This window comes from Brachyhypopomus gauderio, chromosome 16 (genome assembly GCF_052324685.1).
Source record: "Brachyhypopomus gauderio isolate BG-103 chromosome 16, BGAUD_0.2, whole genome shotgun sequence".
NCBI lineage: Eukaryota > Metazoa > Chordata > Actinopteri > Gymnotiformes > Hypopomidae > Brachyhypopomus > Brachyhypopomus gauderio.
Window position 1 is genome coordinate 9,178,108 of NC_135226.1, and position 20,712 is coordinate 9,198,819.

General features: G+C 46.1%; 1 protein-coding gene across 1 annotated transcript in view; it reads left to right on the plus strand.

Moving 5' to 3' along the window:
* clstn2b (calsyntenin 2b) overlaps window positions 1–20,712 on the plus strand; it is a 77,490-nt gene that overhangs the window by 27,206 nt on the left and 29,572 nt on the right. The window contains exons 3-8 of the mRNA XM_076976335.1: window positions 6,349–6,544; window positions 13,314–13,522; window positions 13,770–13,919; window positions 18,190–18,375; window positions 19,482–19,739; window positions 20,003–20,124. Coding sequence (XP_076832450.1) covers window positions 6,349–6,544; window positions 13,314–13,522; window positions 13,770–13,919; window positions 18,190–18,375; window positions 19,482–19,739; window positions 20,003–20,124 — 1,121 coding nt within the window. The remainder of the gene's footprint in view (window positions 1–6,348; window positions 6,545–13,313; window positions 13,523–13,769; window positions 13,920–18,189; window positions 18,376–19,481; window positions 19,740–20,002; window positions 20,125–20,712) is intronic.

The following is a 20,712-nucleotide window of genomic DNA, read 5'->3' on the forward strand; positions in this document are numbered from 1 at the left end:
AGTCCCTATCCACTTTTAACCCTCTTCTCCAACTCTTTGGTTAATTGAATGCCAATGGCTTTCTTTATCACTCTACTTTCCTTGTCTTTCAAAAGTAGACACTTTAGTAGTGTGGCAACTCATCCATAGACTCTGTGGTTAATTATCTCTGTCTGTGTGTGTGTTGACTATCAAGCACCTGTCATCCCAGTACATACACGCACGCACATGCGCACGCAACGTGTAACACTCCGGAGATACAACTACACAGTCATACATTTAGGCATCTAGGGAAATGAACCCAGACTGTCAACACTAGTGTGCATTAGCTGAACGCAGCTGCTCTGTGGCTCCAGGTGTTTTTTACATCCAGATGTGTTTTCATGAGGTTTCAGCCGTCAAGACTTTAGCTTCTCCCCCCTGTGCAAACCACATTCATCATAGAGCAGATGAACTGGCAGGTGTATGTGTGCTCACGTGAGAAATAAGGGCGGTGAGGGGAAGATGTGGAAGAGGAAAGTGGAGTTGGGAGCAACGTATTTGAAAGTGAATGCAAGAAAAGCAGATAATGAGATCATCATTAGCAGATGAAATGATCATCCATTGGGGTAGCCCAGGGCTTCATTATCAGTCCATTATTAAAGTGCTTCTGCGGAGTTCGTAAGGCTGTGAAAAATTAGGTTGCATTGTTTTACTTTTTTCTCTTATTGTACTTTTAATTACTTTTTATCGGCCATTTAGAAATGCAGGTGCCCCATTTTCACACAGATACACACAGATACACATTGGCAAGCACAATTTGAGGAACATCTTGCAAAATATAATTAGCCTAATTACACAACAGGTAACATTCCATATGGGGTGAATTTAAAAACTGAAAACAGAAAGGCTTATTAATTTAAAGCAAACATTTAACTTGTTGTTACACATTTAATTTAAGCTGGTAGAGAGCTGTGTAATTAAGTGACAGCAGGGACACTGAGGTTCATTTTGTGGTAACTGAAAACACATTACAGGATTATACTTTATATTCAGTAATCCACATGTGTGTATGGTAATAAAAATAAGATTAATCTCTATGGTAGTATGCTCATGAATATCCAATGACTTCCCCCTAATGTATTTTAGCATTGATGGTATGCCTTCATTGCTTGACAGTCTATAATAAAAATTGATTGGCTATATATCAGCCTATGCACGTACTGAAGTAAATTAACATTTCAGTACTGAATTCCATTTATGACTTTGTAGTATAAAGAGTCTGAATGAACAAACACTGGTAATTCCCTGGCGGGGAACTCCCTCTTTCCTTAAACTGAACTGTGGAGGTTAATTCAGGTGAAAGCTTAGATGCTTAATTGATTTCACCTGTCAAGTCGTCTTTAGGCAGCGTTGGTGAAGAGGAGACGTTAATTCAGGTCGAAGACGGGTTTTTAAGCCCTGCGGGATTTGAGGTGCGGATTTTGCATGTGGAGCGGTGCGGCTCTGGCGAAGGTCTCATGACGTGCTCGAGGGGGCGCCTCGGCGACGGGGACCGCATCGGGCCCGACTCCGTCCAGCATGCGTCCGGACAACGCGGAGGCCCAAAAGGCCACGGCAGACTGGTGGTCAGAAGCAGGAGAAAGAGCAGGAAAAGGACGCCAATATAGGGTGAAAGACTCCACCCGCAGTTAGCCGACCGGCAGAGTTTAAAAGGTCTGCTGCAATATTCATCAGTTCCCATTTGTTCGGTTTATTTTAGAACAGCCAGAGAGTTTGCGTTAAGCGGTCATCGTTCATCTTGACACGGTGGTTCTGTCACCGTGTCACTCCTGTGTGTCCAAATGACATAAAATCTAAGTGTGACCACTGCCCATTGTGGGTAAATGCATTACCATCTGTAAAAAACATGACCCCATATTGGGAGTTTGTTTTAAAAGGTTGGGCGAGTGATGGGAATGAGTGCTGTTTTAAATCCCTCTTTTCATCCAGCTCTCCCTAATCCCCTGTGGTGTCTGATTCGTGGGCCGCGGTAAAGACTATCGGCGTCTGTCTGCAGGAACGTCTCTTAGATCTTGAAATGCTGGGTGAGACTGACACGGAGAGACTGAGAGAGAGGGAGAGAGGTGGAAAGAGGGAGAGAGATGGAAAGGGGGAGAGAGAGAGGGAGAGAGGGGGAGAGAGAGGGAGAGTTGTAAAGTGAGAGGTATAAAGCCTAGGGGATTAAGCTGCACAGTCTGCACACACAGTGACCTTTTTAGAACTCACACACATATAGACACAGAGAGAAAGACAGAAAGAGGGATGAGAGGGAGAGAGAAACACTGTCCTTTAATAGCTGAACGTTTCCGTTGTGTCAGAGCCAAGAAAACACGAGCCTTCCTGTCATTACGATTATTTCCATTCGCTTAGGATTAATGAGACCTTGTCACACAGCTATTTCTCTCTCACTCTCTCACTCTCTCTCACTCTTTCACTCTCTCCCTCTCTTTCACTCTCTCCCTCTCTCTCTGAAACACCTTTGCCTGAGGGAGGGAGTCAGATGAAAGAGCAGTTAAAGGCAGTCTGATTAAATTAGACAGTTAATTACATTCCCAAGAATCATAGTGCAGTGAAAGAAGTTGCATCAATGTATCGAGTGTCTAAACGTTCAATCAACTGTGTTTAATTAGGATTATGAGATTTGTATGTTTATGTGTGTTCAGAAATAGTTCAACATTTCTCCCTTTATCATATCAATCCTTCAACACATTTTATATTGGGACAAACATCAAACGCTTTTTCATACCCAGTCAACCAGGCAAATTCAGGACACACTGGATATACAGTACATGGTGTTTTTTTACATGAATTATAGAGGTAAAGTCAATACCTTATGTCAATAGGTAATAGTGTATGTGTGTTCACATGTGTGTGTGTTCTGTCTTGTGTTCACTTCAGTTAATTCACACATTATGCTGCTAATAAGAAAACTGCCTTCACTTCTGTTTATTATCACATTATGAAACGCCTCTAGTTTCGTAATGAGGTTTGAAAAACAGTGTGACACTGTGTGTGTGTGTGTGTGTGTGTGTGTGTGTGTGTGTGTGTGTGTGTGTGTGTGTGTGTGTGTGTGTGTGTGTGTGTGTGTGACAAACTCCTGGCTGAGTGTTGCCCACAATCATGACCCACGGAGGTGACAGGGTCGTCAACCACCTCTTCATCCTGGTGGTGGAGGTTGTAGAAGGATAGAGGGAGTATTTTAGGTCTTTATGGGGACTTTTATAATAGAAAAACCAACAGTTTGGCATTGGGTTTGTCAAACAAAATGCGTTTCCATGTCATTATTGGTTAATGTTATGTTTAGGTTAAGGTGTAGTCAGAATTATTTACTTTGACTAATACACAAGTCAATGGCTAGGCCCAACAAGGCAGTAATACGGCAGTGTGTGTGTGTTATTGGTGTTTATGTAACCTTGGTGAGCCAGGAAGTGTTGATTACGTGCATTTTGTCTGCATGGAGATGATCTAAAGCCCAGAGAGAGAGATGGTGAATGTGCTGATTTAAATGTCCACTCAGGGCTGTAGATTAGTTGTGTCATGGACGACGTGTGACTGAGTGCTGGTGGTCTCCCCTCCTTCACCAACACGTCACCGCAGGCACCAGGTTAATAATGCCCAGCGTCCCTGCTTCTGTCTGCCTTACTGTAAGAGGTTTATTTAGATTTTATTACTAGGCAAAGCGCGTGTGTGTGTGTGTGTGTGTGTGTGAGAGAGAGAGAGAGAGAGAGAGAGAGAGAGTGTGTGTCAGAGCAAGGGAGAGGTGTAGTGGAAGTGAAAATGGTAAAACTCTGTATCAGACAGCAGAAGAGTGTCGCAAGGGCTAAATGTAAAAATGTATTCAATTCTTACCATGTTCTGTTTGTTTGTTTGTATGTTATGAGACGTCTGCGTGTCAGCATAAAATCTCATAACACTTCCTTCCAGATTGTAGCTACTGTAAAAATGTTCCAGACAGAAGCTGCACAGTCAGGCGTCTCTCGTGCTCTATATAATGTGAAAGCTGGTGTCAGTCTGCTGACAGCTAATACAGGAAATACAAGGAATGATGAGGGAGCCACACACTGTGTGTGTTCACGTGTGTGTCCGTGTGTGTTCCCACGTGTGTGTCTGTTTATGTGTGCTTGTCCTCTTTATCCTGTAATCTATATCCCAGAATATCAATTTATTGTATACAAAGCTGTATGAAGTATTCACCTGTCAGAAATAGCTGAGCAAATAAATCTTTCCTAAATCCTTTTAGAAACATATTTATGATGTATTGAGTAGGATATGGTGCATTTAGTGTGTAAGACATGGTGAGGTCTATTGTCTACATGTCCTTTTCTTTGCACCCCAATATCCTGTTAATGTTTAAGAAACACACAAACGCACAAATGTAACACTGCCTAAGGCGGCACTAGTACCTGGGCGTGTCGTTAGACATGGGTACTTAAACATAATCAGCACTAAACTAAGCGTGTGTGTGTTTAATGGGTAGGCTCTTCTACACTGGGAAGTGAATGAATGAGTATTGATTGTATTGAATGCTGCCTGTAATTGCTTTAGCTGTGCAGGCTATGAATGCAACAGTCTTTGTCCCTACATTTTTGTCAGGGGACCAGTATGACAAGAGGAGAGGAGAGATGGATGAGAGTGAGGGGGGAGGAGAGGAGGGGAGGAGCAGGGAGAAAGGGAGGGGACGAGAGAGAGGAGGAGAGCCGTGGAGAGGAGAGGGGAAGAGGAAGACAGGATAGAGGGCAAGAGAAGAGAAGAGGGGGTAGGATTGAAATATATAATGCAGAAGCCTGAACAAGAAGCTCTTTTTATACTTGGAACAATGTCGTTTTGATTAGAATTTTAATTCATGCCCGAGCATACACACACACACACACACACACACACACACACACACACACACACACACACAAAGTGAAATGACTGGTTCTTTGGTGTTAATTATTATCCCCGTTTTGACCAGCCAGCACCGAGTGTAATTTCTTCCCCTTTCTTGCTTGACTAATTCTATAATGACTTTGATTACATCACTTTTCATTTGGGCTCCACTCAAACCCCAATAGCTTCTTCGTTCTATCTCACCACTGCAGTTCCGTGTGTGTGTAAGAGAAAACAGAGGGGAAGAAAAAGAGGAAAATACTGATAATGAAGTGAGAAACTAACTCCAACCTTACCAACCCGCCCCTACCCACCCCCACCTGCCCCTACCTACCCCCACCTGCCCCTACCTCCCCACCCACCCCTGGGTGCACTGGCTTAGGGTGACGGTTTTGAATCCAGATTGGAATTTAAGCTTCTTAACCAGTGTCATTGCTACAGTAAATACACTTGGATGTATATGTGTTTTTCACCAAAATCACTGGTCACATTTCTTCTTTGGACTCAAGGCTCAAGTCACAAAAGTTCTTCGGTCTCAGGAAATACGACACTGTACTTAAATCTTTGTCTAATTATTGAGTTTTTATCCCTTGTATATTATGTAGATTTTTCTTGAAACAACTCTAACATGCCAACCACTTGGCAGTCGTTAAACAGCCGTTTGAGTCCCAGTAGTGGCTGACTGGTTTCTCCATTGCTTAATTATGCTAATTTGGTCAGCCTAGCTCTACGAATGGAAATCCCATATTACATTATGTAACTTGCATGAAAAGCTCCTCACTGCATCTACCCGATTCCTCTGTCGATCCGATGTCAGCTCAGGGGGATTGTGGGGGGGAGTGGGGGGTGTGCGGGAGCACAGGCCCAGTGCACACTGGGATATTGGAAGTGCCATGCACCCCGAGCAGCCCCCGGGCACTGCCCTGGGGGGGGCAGAACGCTCGGGGCACTCAGCCGTGTCAAATGGTGACCCTGGCAACCAGCCACTGGTCAGGCATCGAATGTAGCGTGAGCGAGTGAAACTGCTAACAGTGACCGTAACTGGCTGCACTTTTCCGTGGGGTCTTGGGGCTCTGTGGCGTGGGCTTTCAGACAATTTCAGATAAACCTGTCGGGGGGGGGGGGGGGCTGAACCAAACACCTCCAACACCTCCACCATAACCACCACCACCACAACGCCCCACCCTACTCCACTCCACCCCATTCAGAAAGGAAAATCCTTTCTGGGTTTATCTGGGTGAGATGCACTATATGTCGCGGTTCGCCGAGGAGAACCAACCCACGAGTGAAAAGCGGAATCTAGTTTAATCAAAACCTGAGATAAGGAGAAGACGAGGCAACATGGCAGATGACGGAATTTCATTCTTTTTTCTTTCCTGCCAAAGGACAAAAGCTTCTCAAATGAGTGTTCTGTTGCCTTTCTAATTTGATATCTCTTCTCCTTCCTTCTCCTTCCCCCGCGCCTCCCTCCTCCAGGGGAGATCTGTGCGTTCCGAGTGCACGGTCCAAACGCTCCGTTCGAGGCCGTGGTCCTGAACAGGACGTCGGGGGAGGGGCAGCTACGGGCCCGAGAGCCAATCGACTGCGAGCGCCAGAGGGAGTACACCTTCATCATCCAGGCGTACGACTGCGGAACGGAGTCAGGAGGAGCTGGAGGAAAGAGATCGCACAAGTATGTGTGTGTGTGTGTGTGTGTGTGTGTGTGTGTGTGTGTGTGTGTGTGTGTGTGTGTGTGTGTGTGTGTGCACATATGATCGAACCTTTACGTTTTATTACAGCAGAAAACACAAGACTTTCATCAACCTCTAGATGTGTTTAAGCGCTGATCTGATTAGGAGTAATGACGCCACCTGAGAGAACGCAGCGTGTTCTCCGAGATTGACGAAAGATGAAAGATCTGAGGAGCGCAGATGGAGGAGAAGAAAACACAGCGGCGGAGTAGTTCTGTATGAATCAGCAAGGTGGCGCTGTTCTGCCCTGGTGCACCACAGCCCCGCCCACAGCGTTCGCTTCTGCAGGGCAAAAAAAAAAATACTCTGGATTCCTGAAGTTCTCACATTGCCAAATATCTGACGGTTTAGATTCATAAAATATTTTCCACTCAAGACGCCGCTTTAATAAAACCCTCGGTCCATTAAAGTGTGAAAAAGGTTTCACATTCCCTCACTACCATTAAAACGGACTTTTGCTGGATCACCAGTATGGCGTACGCTAAACTTGCAAAGCTTTTTGGATCCTTTAAAAAATGTCAAGAGGCATAACATGACCGCTGGCTGGTCCTTCACTTATTTTATGAGCTTCTTTTAGCTTCGTCAGAGCTTTAAATAGTATTATCATTTGTTCCTAACCACACTGTGATGACTGGCTTTCTGTAGCAGGAACTGTTGCCCTAGCAACCATGGCCACAGCAGCATTCATTATAGTGCAAGAACTTTCTTCTGTTCATTCACATTAACCACAATGCTCACAAACGCAACTGAAATAAGTAAGAACACAGCCGGGCGGGAACGCACACACTAGCTTGTTTGCTCTCGACAATGCTGTTCTGAGGTCGCAGAATGTTCCAAAATGAATGAATCAAGTTTGTTTAAAATATAAATACATTTCAAGTATGATATTCAGATTCAGAAAACTTTATTCATCCCCGAGGGGCAATTAAGGGCACACAGAGAAGCAATGACATAAGAAATATAAATTCTTTATTTAGTATTGTTAACCTTGTAAATCCTGTAAAGCGCTTTGTGACAACATATGTTGTGAAAAGCGCTATACAAATATATTTGATTAGATTTTATTTATTTAAATAAAGAATTATTTGAATGATGCAAAAAATAAGGCGATAAATACAGTGTTAGAGGTGTATACAGGGGGAGCAAATTGCAGTGAGGTAGCAAGTGCATTGTGTACATGTGTAGATATAGTGAGGATGTACGACTGAACTGATGTAGGCCACTAATATTGCAGTATTCATGTAACGCTCTTGAGTCCCATCACTCACATCCAATCATAAATCACTTTGACCAAATATAATTCTTAGGCGTGTCAAATTCAGTGTTTTCGCAAGGCTAATCACAAACACAGTACATTGCCGTACAATCATAGATGTATTTTTGTCTGAATCTTGCGGCCATACGAGGAAGCTGGGCGTGGTGGCTGTGAACTTTGAAAGCGAAGTCCTCCGACTGGCCAGCTGTCTCTTTGAGCGTTAACAGTCCATCTAGTTTGCTGCTCTTAATGAAGGCTGTTTTCCAACGTGTGAGAGGTGCTTCTCCCTGCACTTCAGCTCGCCGTCAAACTCGATTAAAAACGGATCAATAACTTAAATGGGGCCACTGTGTGTGCATCAAAAAGCTGTCTGGTTGTGCTGTGATGGGACGAAGACCCAGCTCAAAGTCTCCAGCTACACGCTGCGGGAATGAAGCCTCTAGTTTCAAAGTGTTCTTGGACACAGACCGTTGTTATTGGACACCAGTTGCTAGCGTGGGTGCTTCTGCATAACCAGCTTGTACTGGTACCACTGAAAATATGTTCCTGGTCAAGTTGACGTGACATTTCATTGACGTGGAACGAACACATTCCCTCTCTGTCTGGGAGCCCAAGACAGAAAACACGGTTTAAACAAGCCGCCCATAACGAGGCACAGGTGCATCTGATTTGATCGCCTGCTTGTTCACCTGAACCGCCCCTACATGCTGCCGACAGCACTTGACAACCTCCGTCCATCTCCGGCCACGGAGCCATCCAGCCTGCAAACGAGCCCCAAAAAGGATCCTGCTCCAGCTGTCCCTGTGAGTCGGGTTTTGCTCTTGTTTGCAAGAACATGAACTTAGCACAAGAACAAGACCTGAGTTTCACTTTTGCTATAAGAAGGCTGGGTACAGGGTTGCCCAATTTTTGTGGATGGTTTTCAAGACTCTCAAAGGGCTTCCACCTACATAATAAATTTTTGAAAAGGGGGCAAACTGAGGAGGACTATGGGACCTCGTACAGGGCAAACAAGAGGTCATCCAGAACATCAAGACCCCTACGGGACCTCATACGGGGTGTCTAGTCCCCTACAGGACCTCATACGGTGCGTCTAGTCCCCTACAGGACCTCATACGGGGTGTCTAGTCCCCTACAGGACCTCGTACGGTGCGTCTAGTCCCCTACAGGACCTCGTACGGTGCGTCTAGTCCCCTATGGGACCTCATACGCCTAGTCCTCTATGCCAAGATCTAGTGTCTTAATTCACAAACACATTCACAAACAATTCACATAACACATCAGTACCCTGGTCAGTAAGAACATCTTTCAGAAGTCCATGTCAGGAGATGGAATGCACACAGAATGCTGAGATACTGCATCACTGTGTATGTGTCTGGTTTAACGATCGAGATGTGAGGACACCACAGTACTCTTCCTGACTCAGCACCTCACCATCAAATAATCCTACATATATATACTTGGACTTCTGATTTTCTTCCGAGTGTCATCCAGGAACTGCTCCAAAAGAGAATCCCATATAAGAAAACCAACAGGAGACACCACAGTTCCCCCGAGACTTGGTCTCCCTATCAGGTCTCGGAGGGCCTCACCTCTACCTGTCCTGGTTCAGCCTGTGAAGACCCTGGAGGCATATCCTACTCAACACAGGGTGCACAACCCCATGCAGGACTAACCCCCAAAACATTTGTTTCACAATACTCCCGCCTACGGCCAATGCAATCGCAAAAAGAGAGGGAGTGTGAGGCAAGAACATAAAGAAGGGAGAGAAAGAGCTGCAGAAAAGACAGGAAGAAGGATGGGTTTGTCAGAACATGTGCTCCATCCAGCACAACACCTACAGAACTGGAGCCGTGGTGCTGGTCTTGGCCGTTACGAAAGAGACAAACCGCTCCAGCACCACAACGTCCACTGTGGTGTATGTCACGAACCAAGCAGCCCCCGCCTGAAGCAGTCTCGGATCTGCCGAGATTCTCGGGTCGAGAATCTCTGCCTTTGTTGTTCTGGGGTTTGACAAACCCGTCACAGAACCGCTCGTCACAGTGCATCGTGGTCCAGCAGTGCCACCGTAGGAACCCACCGGGTCATGAGCTACCCAACTCTCTCACGGCCGCCCCACACTAGAATAGCTCGGCATCTGCTCCCGGATCATCCTGGCGTGTCATCTTAGGAAGGACGACCGGGGACGCAGCTGGTGCGCCGGGTTGCTGCAGGCTCCTCAGCAGGTTCTTCAGGATCTGGCGATCTTCACCTCGCTCCTCACCGAGGGCTCTGAACCACAAGAGCTGCTTTCACTGCTGTTGGAGAAATGCCTGCCACTGGCACTGCTGCGGTTGCCTGGGGTTTCGTATCACCTCACCCAGTGGGGAGGACTCCGTCACAGCACACCACACCCCCGACGCCTCTTACCCGCACGACCCTTGCCTGTGAGTTAATTTCATCCTTAGCTAAATGACAGAGGTATGATTGTCCACCCCAATCTTAAAACTACATTTTCCATGACTCATCGGCCCATAGCGCGGATAAAACAGCCCCAGCTTGATGTTTTTGTCTAATCATTATCCCTCCTCTGCCTGTCTCCAGTGACTCACTCTGTCCTGACCTTTACCATTTTTTCCTCGATGCACTAAATTGCTTTGGTGAGGCTCCTTCTTTTTATATTTACTCTGCCTAATGCCATTATACTCATGTCTATCTCTCTCTCTCACTCTCTCTCTCTCATTCTCTCTCTCCCTCTCTCCACACTACCTACTGCTCAACAAATAAAGCCATGTCTGAGATACACTGCTACACTGTTTTTCTAAGCCTTGTATACCATGACCTTTGGGCTAATGTGTGTGAGTCAGTCTCACACTAACTGCCTGATATGACATGTATGGCCATACAGAGTTATACGGGTGCTTTGGTAAACCAATCATCCACACCACCAGGAACCCTTGGTTCAGCAACAAACCTGTATATATGTGTTTTAAAAGTAGAAAAAGACTGATTTATTGTCCTTTTAACCAGTTTGTTTCTCGGATGGTGTTTTTACAGTTTTAAAGAGACGGGCAGGGGCATCTCCCTGTGATCTCTAAATGGTCTTGTAAAACCGTAGCCATAAAAACATCATATCCTCAATTACATTATATCCTCAATTACATCATATCCTCAATTACATCATATACTCAAGTGTGAATTACGCACAGTGCTTTAACATTGTCACCACAAATTATAGGATAAAATGAGGATTTCCTTATTAGCTTTATAGCTGATATTCATTCTATAATAGAGTCAGCCCCTGGTGTCCTGTGCCTGAGTGGATGGGAGCATGATTTTGTGGTTTTGTGGTCCTACGCATATCCATCAATCTACAAATGTTATGTGCAATGCTCTTCCAGGAAACGGACCTTCAAATATCAGCATTGCATCACCACCCATAACGTACAAACAAGCTCTGAACAGTAAAACACTCACAGGGGAGTTATAAGATCACATGCTTGTGTCAGGTCCTTAAATAGTGTGGAAGTAATAGCAAAGCTGTCAGAAGATTCTGCTTTCTAGCATCAACGGTTTATTACACTTTCTAAAAGTCTTGCTTTAAGCCTCATGGAAGCGAAGCAATTTTGCACTTTATAAACACACATTTCACAATAAAAGCCCATATTACCATGAGATGTACAAGAAAAAGTCATAGCATAGCACCTCCCACCACAACATCTTGGCCTTTAAGTGAACGTGATCAAGAGTTCAGTGATGCCAGGGCCACGTTGACTGGCAATGCGATAAAATGTGAAGAATGTGAACCATTCGGTCCTTTGTTCAACAGAAACAATTCTGGAAAAAAAACCATTTCCAGTTCCATGAATCTGCCTTAGTGTTAACAAAATGCATCAAAAAAGCCACATGCTTTAGATTTGAACTGATTCTCATGACGCACTTGGGTTCAGATGAATGTGATGCTACAATTAGAGACAGAGAAGTTTAGATTAAATTCCTAACCACGGCTGGAAATGAGGAAATGAGTTCATCATTCTTCTAACAGGAACATGTAAATGGGCATCATAGATACCCAGAATTGATGTTGAATGAACATTTCTGCTTCTCTGTAAACATTGTACATTTGTTGGTAATGTAAAGGACAGTATTTTTCTAATTACTGATGAAGGGTGTTTTCTTTTTTTTTGGGGGGGGGGGGGTGGTGATTAGGTTATCCGTCGGAGGCATCCATGTTGGTCTGCTTACACTTGTGAAACGTCTGGCATTTTAAATCTAAGGAGGAACACCCTTTAGCCACACATCACCAGGCACGGCACACGCACGTGCTCACGCAGACGTGCACGTGTGCCCACATGAACACATGCTTGTGAGGGATTTGTTCCTTTCCTGCTAGCCTTCCCTCACATGTCCGTCTGTCCCTGGGCGTCTTAACACCTCCGCCCACCAGCCCCCTGCGGCCGAGCGCGCGTGCATGCAGGTGGGTGTGCGAGGGTGGGGGGAGGGGGGGGGGGGGGCGTACGCACGAGGGCGAGAGGGGGCAGAGGAGGAGGAGGAGGGATTTGGAGTAAGAGCTTAGAGGAGCTGACAGATTCAGAGAGATGAGAGGGAGTGGTGACACAGGCCAGAACAACATCCATTCATGATTAAGGTGTTCCTGCTCAGACAGTATAGCGCTCCATCAGAGTAAGAGAACACGAGTAGCATTATCACTTTGTATCTTTTTAATCCAGACAAGATTAATCTATCTGCCAAACACACACACATACACACACACACACACACACACAAAGTAAGGTTTGAGGTTAAAGATGATAGGGAGCTAAAAGCTCTCACTTTCTTCAGCACAGCTGCCATGCTAATCTACCAGAGGACAAAGCTCAGTATAAAACATTTATTCAATCCAAAATGCGTGTGCGTGCATGTGGATATGCGTAGGGAGTTCTCAGTATAAGAATATTCAAGGCAATTATATATCAAATACAACTATGTTCGTATCAATATTCAACATTTTGCACATATAATATGTGCAACAGAGCATCAGGTGACAGAGCTGTAGTAGTGAAAATGAGCGTTTTCAGCTATGCAATAAGAAAAACGAAACTTTAGATCCATTCTCATATGACTATCCTCAAGAAAAGTCATTAAATGTTGAATTACAAACGTAGTCACCCATCCGTACTGCAAGATAATTGCTACAACCTCATATCAGCAGTAAATATCAGTTAGCTTCATTTGTAAAACAGATACAGCACTGCTATCGGGGATTTAACTAATCGCATTAAACGTTAGTATGCATGAGTCCAGTGAAGAGCCCGGGTGTGTTTATGGACAGAGCTGTTTCACCAGCACATTCCTCTAGATCTGCCGAAACAAGCTGCGTTCACATGGATGCCCCAACCTCCCCCCTCCCTCTCTCTCTCTCTCTCTCTCTCTCTCTCTCTCTCTCTCTCTCTCTCTCCCCCTCTCTCGGTCCTCAGGGCTGTGGTGCGCGTGCAGGTCGGAGACGTGAACGAGTTCTCTCCGGTGTTCGGCAGTGCCGAGTATACCGGCACCGTGCGGGAGGGCAGAGTGTACGACAGCATACTCCAGGTCCAGGCTACGGACCGGGACTGCTCCCCCCAGTACAGCCAGATCTGCAATTACCAGATAACCACGGAAAACACGCCGTTCGCCATCGACCGGAACGGTTAGGCCCACACCACACGGCTGCGTGCGCGCACGTCTTAGCGACCGACTGGTCCGTCTAAACAAAAGTTTTACAATAACAATCTCATACAGCCTCAACCACATCCATGGGCGTGGTAGTGACTGGAAAAGTGGACCTGACTACCCAGGGCCCAAGTGGTGTATAGGGATATGCTCACAGATACAAACGAGCTGTGTGTGTGTGTATGTGTGTGTGTGTGTGTGTGTGTGTGTGTGTGTGTGTGTAGGCAACATCAGGAATACGGAGAGCCTGAGTTTCGATGAACGTCCACACTACGAAATAAGCGTGACCGCGTTCGACTGCGGACAGAAGAGGGCAGTGCGGAGCGCTACCGTACGCATCCACGTCAAACCTGTGTGTAAACCTGGCTGGCAAGGTAGGAGAAGTGTCATTAACACTTTTGGTATCTAATCATGCTCCATGGTGTGTGCGTGTGTGTGTCTGTATGCATGTGTGTGTGTGTGTGTGTGTGTGTGTGTGGGTGTGTGTGTGTGTGTGTGTGTGTGTGTGTGTGTATGCGTGTGTGTGTGTGTGTGTGTGTGTGTGTGTGTGTGTGTGTCTGTATGCGTGTGCGGGCACACGCGTATGTGTACTTCAATAGTATTTTGTCTTTATTCTGACTAAGTCTGCCTCTCTGTCTGATAATCAGATTTGGCTTTGCATTATGAGAAACACACACACACACACACACACACAATCAGAAAACTGTCTGTTCTGTCCTTCTGTTACTTCTCATGACTCTCTCCCAAAAGCCCGATTTTGAATTTTCTTTTTTCTTCTCTCTGTCTGTCTCTCTTTCTTCCATTCCCAAGTGACTTTTTTCTTTGTTAACTTCTACATTTCAAAATTTTTGCTTTCTAGTCTCAAAAGGACCCAGTGCCAAGTTGTGACTTGGAACAAAAACTCTTTGTGCACGTGTGTGGGTTTGCTCGGGTTTGGAGTTTCTCCACAGACCACAGTGTTTGTCTGATCAACATAAACAACCTTATGTTTGTTTATGTTTGTCTCTTTAACAAAGTGCTGAAGCTTCCTGCAGTCAGCTCACCTGCCCTTTCCCCATTGTTGCTGTGTATCCCAGGCAACGTACAGGTATATCATTACACAATATGTCATCAAATGGTTTTGCAAATGCCACATGCATGACTAAATGTCAGTGTACCAAACACAACATGGCACGGCTCATCCGAACTGAACATTTGGCATTATCAGCACAGGATTCCCACACTACGTTCCCAGCTAACGGGACTAAGAGTACGAAGTGATCCTCGCTCGCCCGTTAAAACCAGCAGCGGCCGGTGGGATTGAACGCTCTGCTGGGCTGTAGCGTCACGGGGTCGCTAGTGTAGGCGACGGCAGGGTTGAAACGCTCCTAATGGGGTTGTTTGATTATTTGTTTGCTTTTAAGACTACACATCCCAGCAGGCATGGCGGTGGTCAGGATGCGAACCCAAAAGAGTAAACACTGCCATGTGAACCGCAGGCGGGCGGGGGGTGGGGTTCTTGATGAACACACCGCTCACTCGCTCAGCAGGTGACAGATGAAGCTGGTTCCCATCACACATCCTTGTTTATTTTTTTGTAAGACCTTTCAAAAGTTGCGCTGCACTTTGGAGGCAGGTGTCAGCGTTTGGAAGACCCGAGTAAATGAAGATCCAGCCGACCTGCGTCCATCGTTGGGATGCGTCCCTGGGCAACTGGCTTTCCCTCGTTGCTATGGCAGCCTGTTCTCCTTGTGCGCTTTGCTGTCAGCGCACAATCGCTAATTTATTTTTGGGGCTGTTGGCTGCTGCCCGGCTGGGTGCAGTTGTTGTTAATTGACTCTATGGTAAACCGTAAGGGAATAAAAAAGTACTGGTGTTCAAGCCGAACTGATAAACGCTCCCTCTCCGTCTCTCTGAGACTTGTGAGATTTATCACATCATCTGCAGGACCTGTGTTTAACTGTGCTGTTGCTACTTTTAGTTAACTTTCTATGAAGAAGGTACAAGGCTTACACCGCACAGAGATACACAGTCCAGAGTCAGTGTGTAATGCCACACAGAGAGACCCTGTAGTCCACAGTCAGTGTGTAACGCCACACAGAGAGACCCTGCAATCCACAGTCAGTGTGTAACGCCACACAGAGAGACCCTGTAGACCACAGTCAGTGTGTAACGCCACACAGAGAGACCCTATAGTCCACAGTCAGTGTGTAACGCCACACAGAGAGACCCTGTAGTCCACAGTCAGTGTGTAACGCCACACAGAGAGACCCTGTAGTCCACAGTCAGTGTGTAACGCCACACAGAGAGACCCTGCAGTCCAGAGTCAGTGTGTAACGCCACACAGAGAGACCCTGTAGTACACAGTCAGTGTCTTTACTCCAATGGTTATTCACATGGGAACACAGGCTGCCTACTGCAGCTGCCCCTTTTACTGTAGGGGAGGCTAGTGTGTGTGTGTGTGTATGTGTATGTGTGTGTGTGTGTGTGTGTGTGAGAGAGAGAGAGAGAGAGAGAGAGAGAGGGAGAGTATGTAGGGAAAGAGGTGTGTGTGGTGCATGTGGAGTGTGTGTGTAAGTGCGGTGGGGGGTGTGAACTTTCAGCAGGTCCTGTGAAGCAGGCAACATGCTGTTCCTCTTTCTCACTAGTCTCAATCCTTTATCCCCTCTCCCTACACACACACACACACACACACACACACACACACCCTGGTGGCAGCTTAAAACAACACTCATGGAAATAACAGGGACCCTGAGAAAGTGTTCTAAACTTTCAATCTCTGTACACATGAGTGAGAGAGAGAGAGAGAGAGAGAGAGAGAGAGAGAGAGAGAGAGAGAGAGAGAGAGAGAGAGAATTTGGATAATGAAAGAAAATCACAGCTCTTTATGTTTCACATACCTTATTATTTTCACCACTTGCTGATAAGTTGCCCCAGGCGCACACTGCATGTATAACTAACAGCCCTGAGAGACACCCAATCATTTCTGGTGCCCCGTTATTTTGAATTTGGACTACTAAACATCATCACACCAAACACACGTCTTGGCTCCCTGACAACAGCACCGGCTGCTCAAATACCTCACCTCACTCTTCCCTAGTGTCGTCTTGTATTTCCCAACCTTGAAGTTCAGATTCACCTCAATACAGCGCAGGCTAGTTTCATTTGGCTGTTTTTCATTTGGTAATTCATGAAATAAAATGATTATTTAATAAAATGGTACTGTACGCTGTTGCCGCATCTCTTAACTGTTGTGGTTTGCCTCTCCCTGACAATAGGGCTTCAGTGAGGATGCGAGCGAATTCATTAATAGCTTCGTTAATTTCCACAAGGCACCCGCAGCCCGCCGCGAGCGCGTGGAACACGTGGGAATATGCAAAAGCGTCTGCTCACATATCGCTCGTGGCAATAGCGGAAAGTTGCGTCACCTCCGTAACGACGGGCTCAGCGCGGCATCAACTCCGTTTCCTTGCGCCGTGATGTGAGCGATTGTGTCTGTTTGAGGGAGCTAATGACTCACAGGGCTGAATGACTACGGGGTATAAATCAGCTCGTGTTCTGCTCGCGTACCGTGTCACTTTGACTGATGTGCTACAGAAATGTCAACAGGCCATTGACTGTGTTGAACTCCAAAACAGACTGCCACTCAACAGTCTAATAGCATATATTATCTCCTCTCTCTCTCTCTCTCTCTCTCTCTCTCTCTCTCTCTCTCTCTCTCTCTCTCTCTCTCTCTCTCTCTCACTCACTCTCTCTCTATCTCTCTCTTTCTCCCTGTGGTAAAATTCTTTTTAGCATTATCAACCATATCTAATTAAACTGAAAACAAAATATTTTCGATTAACAATAAATTCCAGCTCCCTGTCTCCTGGCTAAGCACCGCTCCCCAACCCGAGTTTGGGTGAGTCTGAGATGGTGGGGCTTTCAAGCTAGCAGTGTCTGTGTGAGGATGAGGATGAAGGGGTTAGAGGACACCGGTGTCAAGGGCTGCTGGGAGACCAGAGTACCGCTGGTCCTCCTCAGATGAACGGGCAGCACTGCCATACCATGCCCTTTGACCCAGACGCAGGAGTGGGCTGATTCTTCTCATTTGGACCAGGATGGTGTTTTTATTGCACTCTCATGGCTGAACCCTATAGGTTCATGCACAAAGTTGGTGGTAATGGCCTTATAGGTTTTGCATGAAACTAGGTTAAATAGTTACGTAGGTTTTGCATGAATCCACCCTGCGAGTTCATATTAAGATGGTAAACATTAGATTGTTCATTCTGGCTCAGCATACGCATTGCCACAAATGTTTGCTAAACCATCAGAGGTGACTGACTTAAAAGCTGGTTGACTTCGAGTGAACAGGGAAGGGCTTACTACTCCAGATTCAGCACCACCTGCGGTGTGTACATCCCCTTGGCGTATTAAACAGATCAGTGATTTAGAGACCTGCCAGAATGCACTGGGTTCTGCTGGTGATGAGGAAACAAATGTTTGTGTTTGATGTTTTCTTAAGAAGGATGGTGAAAATAGTTCCTTTTTAAAATGGGAAGCTGATATATTAAATGCATCTTAAGAGTCATAAAAATCTCTCTCTAAAAATCTCTTTCTATCTGTCTGTGTGTGTGTGTGTGTGTCTCTCTCTCTCTCTCTCTCTCTCTCTCTCTCTCACTCCAGGCTGGAATAAACGTGTGGACTATGAACCAGGTACAGGGGGTAAGCAGCTCTTTCCCAAGATGCACCTGGAGACGTGTGAGGGCGCTGTGTCTTCAGTGAGGGTCACTGTGGAGTTGCAGACTGGCCATATCAGAAAGGGCTGTGACCGAGAGACCTACTCTGAGAAATCCCTACAGAAACTCTGTGGTAAGCTTAGAGGAATGTTCCTGCAAAGCCTAATATCTATCATTCTGATCTCTAGTTACCACAGTCAATAATTTCTGTGAATTTCCTTACGCTTAGTAAGCCATGATAAAAACCATTGACACTTTCGATGGAATTTTAAAGGCAGTTGTTGAGAAAGTGTAACAGCCTGAGATTTTGATCATCTGTCACTGATGTCATTTAACAAGAGAGAGAGAGAGAGAGAGAGAGAGAGAGAGAGAGAGAGAGAGAGAGAGAGAGAGAGAGGGAAGGTGAGAGAGGGAGAGAGCTGGGTAACTGAAGTAAATGAAAGTAGATCTTAAAGCAAGCAATATCCTTTATTGTTAAAGCCATATGAGGAAATTGACTGACATCCACGTTGCCAAAACTGGGTTTAGTGTTTGTTGGTGTGGTGGGCTGTAGTGAATTAGACTCTCGGTTCCCAACTGTCCTTGTCTGTCTCTGTCAACACCCAAGAGAGAAATCCATTCTTATCAATCATGTACAGGCGCTGTTCTAAAGCCGGTCTCACAGAGAGGTGTGTGTACCCAGTACCCAGGCATGGAAATGCGTCCTCTCTCCTGGGCTTTAGCAGGTTTGTCCGCGCGCGATTCTGCAGTGTGACGTTGGCTACGGCACACTGGACGTGTTTGTGTTTTTTCCTCGTGGTGGAATGCGTCCATGGAAAAAGGCTTTGAGATTCCCACTAAAAGGACTGAAAAACAGTCACTCAAAGCACAAAGCACAACACACAGAAGAGGACCTGAAAGAGAGAGAGAGAGAGAGATATGAGTGACAGTGAAAGAGACAGAGAGAGAAAGATGAGTGACAGGAAACAGATATAGAGATTTATCTGTGTTTAGACAGATCTGTTTATCTTAGCTCATAAAAGACACGCTTCTGTTGTCAGACAAACACACTAACAAATACACATGCTTTCCATTTTTCCTTTCCCATAGATTATTTGTAAAGCTGAGTTCAGCATGCCACGTCCTCATTACTCATACTACATCCCATTCGTGGACAGACCGAGTTAAATGAAGCCTCCTGTGATGACTAATGATTTTCAGCTCTGGTCTCTGAATCTGTCAGTTCCGTTCTCTCATCAGGGGATTCATCAGGCAGCCCCGAGCTCCTCCCCGCCCCCAGCGAAGCTTCCAATTGGACGTTGTCACTGCTGACGGACAGTGGGCGGGACAGCGACCCCATCTACCGTTTTGACGGGCGCCAGGCGGCCAAGATCCCAGATTGGGTGGTGCCGCAGAACCTGACGGAGCAGTTCACCATAGCGACGTGGATGAGGCACGGGCCGAGCCCTGGCCTGAGAGGGGAGAAGGAGACGCTCCTCTGTAACTCCGACAAGACAGGTGAAGGAGGAGAGATGGAGGAACCCAGGGGAGATGAGAGAGGAAAGAGAGAAGAGAGAGGGAGAGGGGGAGGAGCAGTAGAGAGGAGGGCAGTTTTCTGATGCTCTGAGTAGGAGAGAGAGGTGTATTAGTGCTTTAATCTGACCTCTTACCCTTATCATATTATTTTTCAGAAAGATGAAGTCATTGACCTTCCATGATAATTATTAAATATCCTCTGCCTTGTTCTCTCTCTCTCTCTTTCTCTCTCTCTCTCCCTCCAGAGATGAACAGACATCATTACTCTCTGTATGTGCACAACTGCAGGCTGGTGTTCCTGCTGCGTAGAGACTACACACAGGGGGACTCGTTTAGGCCGGCAGAGTTCCACTGGAAACTGGAACAGGTGAGAGAGACGCGGAGGGGAGAGGAGAACATGAGAGGAGAGAACATGAGAGAGGAGAACAGAGAGAGAGGAGAGGAGAACATGAGAAAGGAGGAGGAGAATATGAGAGAGGAGAACATAGAGAGGTGGAGGAGAACATGAGAGAGGGGGAGGAGAATATAAGAGGAGAGAACATGAGAGAGGAGAACAGAGAGAGAGAGGAGAACATGAGAAAGGAGGAGGAGAATATGAGAGAGGAGAACATAGAGAGGTGGAGGAGAACATGAGAGAGGAGAACATGAGAGAGGGGGAGGAGAATATGAGAGAGGAGAACATGAGAGAGGGGGAGGAGAATATGAGAGAGGAGAACATAGAGAAGGGGAGGAGAACATGAGAGAGGAGAGAGGACAACATGAGAGAGGTGGAGGAGAACATGAGAGAGGAGAACATGAGAGAGGAGAGGAGATCATGAGAGAGGTGGAGGAGAACATGAGAGGGGGGAGAGGTGGGAAGAGGGTGGACAATGTAACAGGCGTTGTCTGTTCTTTTGAAGAGCATGACTTCCTCTTGTGACTATTGCTTAGGATTCCTGAGTTTTGGTTGAATAGT